Below are 2,996 nucleotides of genomic sequence, written 5' to 3' on the forward strand. Positions count from 1 at the left end.
TAGATTGTGCAACTTTAATGAAAGTTTATTAGAAGCCCAGTCTAAAATTCCTGAAAAGTCTTGGAATAACTTGCTCATTTTTTAAGGTTGGGACTTGGGAAACAACTTGCTATCAGAGGAATAGGTTGGGGGCAAATATTGCAATTTTTCACAACAATTGTCTTGCGCAAGTGTAGAGGAAATCAGGATTTACCTGAAAGCTAAGCTCACTCAAGGCTTTGCTTCCACTGTCAGGTCGCCTCCCATTGGGGTAAGAAAAGGTTCTTCCCACCTTCAAATTACAAAGGAGAATCACCATGGTCAGGACATTATAGATCATGTCGTACTCTTAATTCATAAGAAGATACATTCATCACATAGAATGCTTGTATGCTCCGCTTTCCAAATGCAGACACATGAAGAGAGAGAGAGAGAGAGAGAGAGAGAGAGAGAGAGATGACCTCTCTAACCACAAAACGACCACGTTTATCAGGATATACAAAAGCAAAGGACAGAATAGCATCTCTTCTTCTTGCCTCTGGAGCAACCTCTTTAACCTGGAATACAAACAACTTTAATTACATGATCAATATAAAGATAAAGGATGATAATATGCAAATTCATTTGTAGAGATACACAGCATTTTGTCACAGAATTAAGAAGCACAAAGCAAAAACCACTTTGAAAGCAAATAAGCTTCAACATGAAGCTAATTGCCAAAACTAGTGATGGCAAAGGAAAACCAATCCAAACAGGATATATTCAAACAACTTGAATGTATGACTTAAGGCCTGACTCATCCAACTACTAGCTTTTCAGGTTCAAATATTAATTCATCATCAATGTAGAAAGTAGAAATGGAGGAGGAAACTAGTTTGTTGGTATTGACCAAGTGTTGATAGCAGTAAGAGGATTATGAATTGTTGCTAGAAAGCAAAAAACAAGGCGGACTGGTAGCAATCACTACGAATATACTTCTCTAATAATTCCAGGCCACCATTGGATGAGAAGGAAACAACCAATAGCTGCTCTACAATTTGGACGTGATAAGGTTTTGACACAAACTTCAATGAGGTTTTCACAGGCATAAATGCTGAATTTACAGACCAGAAAGATAAATAAGAAAAGGAAAAGAAGTAATTGTACGCGTGTATTATCAACGAGAAGGCCATTTCTCTTTGGATGAATACAAAATACACATGCACATCAAAGAAAAGAGTAGAGATTGAACTGCAGAAAATATATTGTGCAACCTCCCCTCATACCAGATCAGTTAATTCACGTAGAGTCGCATCCATCCATGTATAAATTTGAACCTCATCTTTGGGTTCCTTGCCCCTCACCGCAAACTCCCCATCAGTATGATGGCCTCCAACCTGCAAAAAGTTAAAGAAGTGGATGACAAATTGACTAGATCTGTTTAAAGGCAAAAAGGAATGCCATGACGGTTCACATACCTTAGTGAAAACACGAAGCAACAATGGACAAGTCTGGGCAACAATGAGAAGAGAGAAAAAGATGTTATAAAAAACAATTAGGTTACGCAATGAAAAAGAACTTTTTGTGAGTCCAAACTTGACCCATGAAAGTGGGAGAAATAAAATTTTACAGTAATTTTGCACAAGCCATGCCAAACAAGAAACTCAATTAAATAAAATTCACAGAAAGTATACATAAAAAAATTATTGGTTATGCAAAGAAAAGAACTCTTTGAAAATGTTCGATATTGGTTCTCGAAAGTGGAAGAAATAAAATTCCAAAGTAATTTTGCACAAGTCATGCCAAACAATCAACTAATCCATAATTTCCACATGAAACAAATAAGAGAACTCATTGGATCAGATGCAAAAACCAAATTTGAAATGTCAAACACCACACCATGAGGTACTTGATAATTTCTTTCATCAATCTGTAGCTAGTGAAAATATAGTGCAAAGCTTACCCTTCTGACCAAATAATTTCCATATTCTAAGATTATACAGCCGTATGAAAATATTTTATCATATTCTTATTGATTTGAAAGAATTCCAATCCATCGAAAATACTGTCAGAACAGAACCAAATTATGAGACCCACTTTCATCGCCATATCAAGAACCATGAGCAACATGTCAGTAAAACTGGCTGGCTTTTGTTTTTCTTTTTATTTGAAAAATGAATTCATACTAGACACTCATGTACTGAATTCCAAAAATTATAATTGCAAGTCCCTTAGCATGCCTTTCGAGTTCCAAATGGAAAAAGCCGTGAAAATTCCACAAATGTCAGCATACCATGCATTATTATTGTGCAATTTCACATCAAATTTCTCTAAATGTAAAAATTACATTATAAACACATGTAAATGGTCCCGTGTTAAGGTATTCGTATTCAATGAACCCTAGGCCCGTTTTCTCAAATTTCCCAAAACTTCATCTAAAAACAGCCATTTGGGAGAAATTAGTCGTGACAAATATTAAAAAAAAAAAACGAAAATCACTCCAATGCTTTACATACACTTATGCATACACGCGTCCATGGTCATTCATTAAGGTATCTAAACCCTAAACCCATATTCTCAAATTCCCGAAAATTCTTGAATAAACATCTATTTGAAAGTAATAAATCGAAAAAAAAAAAAAAACCAATCCAATCCAATGCTTTACATACACGCGTACATATATAGAGAGAGAAATAAACCTTCTCCCGATCGACGGGTTCCGAGCGAGGCCCAGGCTTGGTGGCAGGAGGCGGTGGTGGACCCCTCGCCGACGGAGGCAGCGGCCTTCCTCCTGGTCTTCTCTGCACTTCTGCCATTGCTGTGTTTGCGAGAAATTTGTGCAAAGAGTTCAATATTTTCCTCTGATTTTGGTCAAGACGAGGGTAAAGTCGGTAATATATCGAGGGTTCGGAATGCGGAAAGGATAAACCATCGTAGTTTAGCCCGTGGATTAAAATCTTTATTTTAATTTAATTTAAAATCAACAATTAATTATAATAATATATTGGATAATTATATTACCACCATAATATTTATTT

The 2,996-nt window shown here is 36.1% G+C and overlaps 1 protein-coding gene across 1 annotated transcript; it reads right to left on the reverse strand.

Annotated features, from left to right (window-relative positions):
* Nucleotides 1-44: 44 nt before the first annotated feature.
* On the reverse strand, nt 45-2,857 carry LOC111391387 (histone deacetylase complex subunit SAP18-like). Its single transcript, XM_023016605.1, has 5 exons — nt 2,658-2,857; nt 1,437-1,469; nt 1,245-1,355; nt 441-536; nt 45-271 (listed from the first exon to the last, which is right to left on the reverse strand). The coding sequence occupies exons 1-5, from the start codon at nt 2,772-2,774 to the stop codon at nt 149-151; spliced, it is 480 nt and encodes a 159-aa protein (XP_022872373.1). The 5' UTR covers nt 2,775-2,857; the 3' UTR covers nt 45-148.
* Nucleotides 2,858-2,996: the final 139 nt, after the last annotated feature.

The sequence above is a fragment of the Olea europaea genome, unplaced genomic scaffold (assembly GCF_002742605.1).
Source record: "Olea europaea var. sylvestris unplaced genomic scaffold, O_europaea_v1 scaffold786, whole genome shotgun sequence".
NCBI lineage: Eukaryota > Viridiplantae > Streptophyta > Magnoliopsida > Lamiales > Oleaceae > Olea > Olea europaea.

What these genes read in the sequence shown, in the direction of transcription:
- LOC111391387 (XM_023016605.1), bottom strand. Translation starts at nt 2,774, where the DNA reads ATGGCAGAAGTGCAGAGAAGACCAGGAGGAAGGCCGCTGCCTCCGTCG. An exon ending in AACCCGTCGATCGGGAGAAG is followed by an intron (nt 1,470 to 2,657) that starts GTTTATTTCTCT and finishes ATTGTTGCCCAG; the next exon opens with ACTTGTCCATTGTTGCTTCG. An exon ending in TACGTGAATTAACTGATCTG is followed by an intron (nt 537 to 1,244) that starts GTATGAGGGGAG and finishes TTTGTATTCCAG; the next exon opens with GTTAAAGAGGTTGCTCCAGA.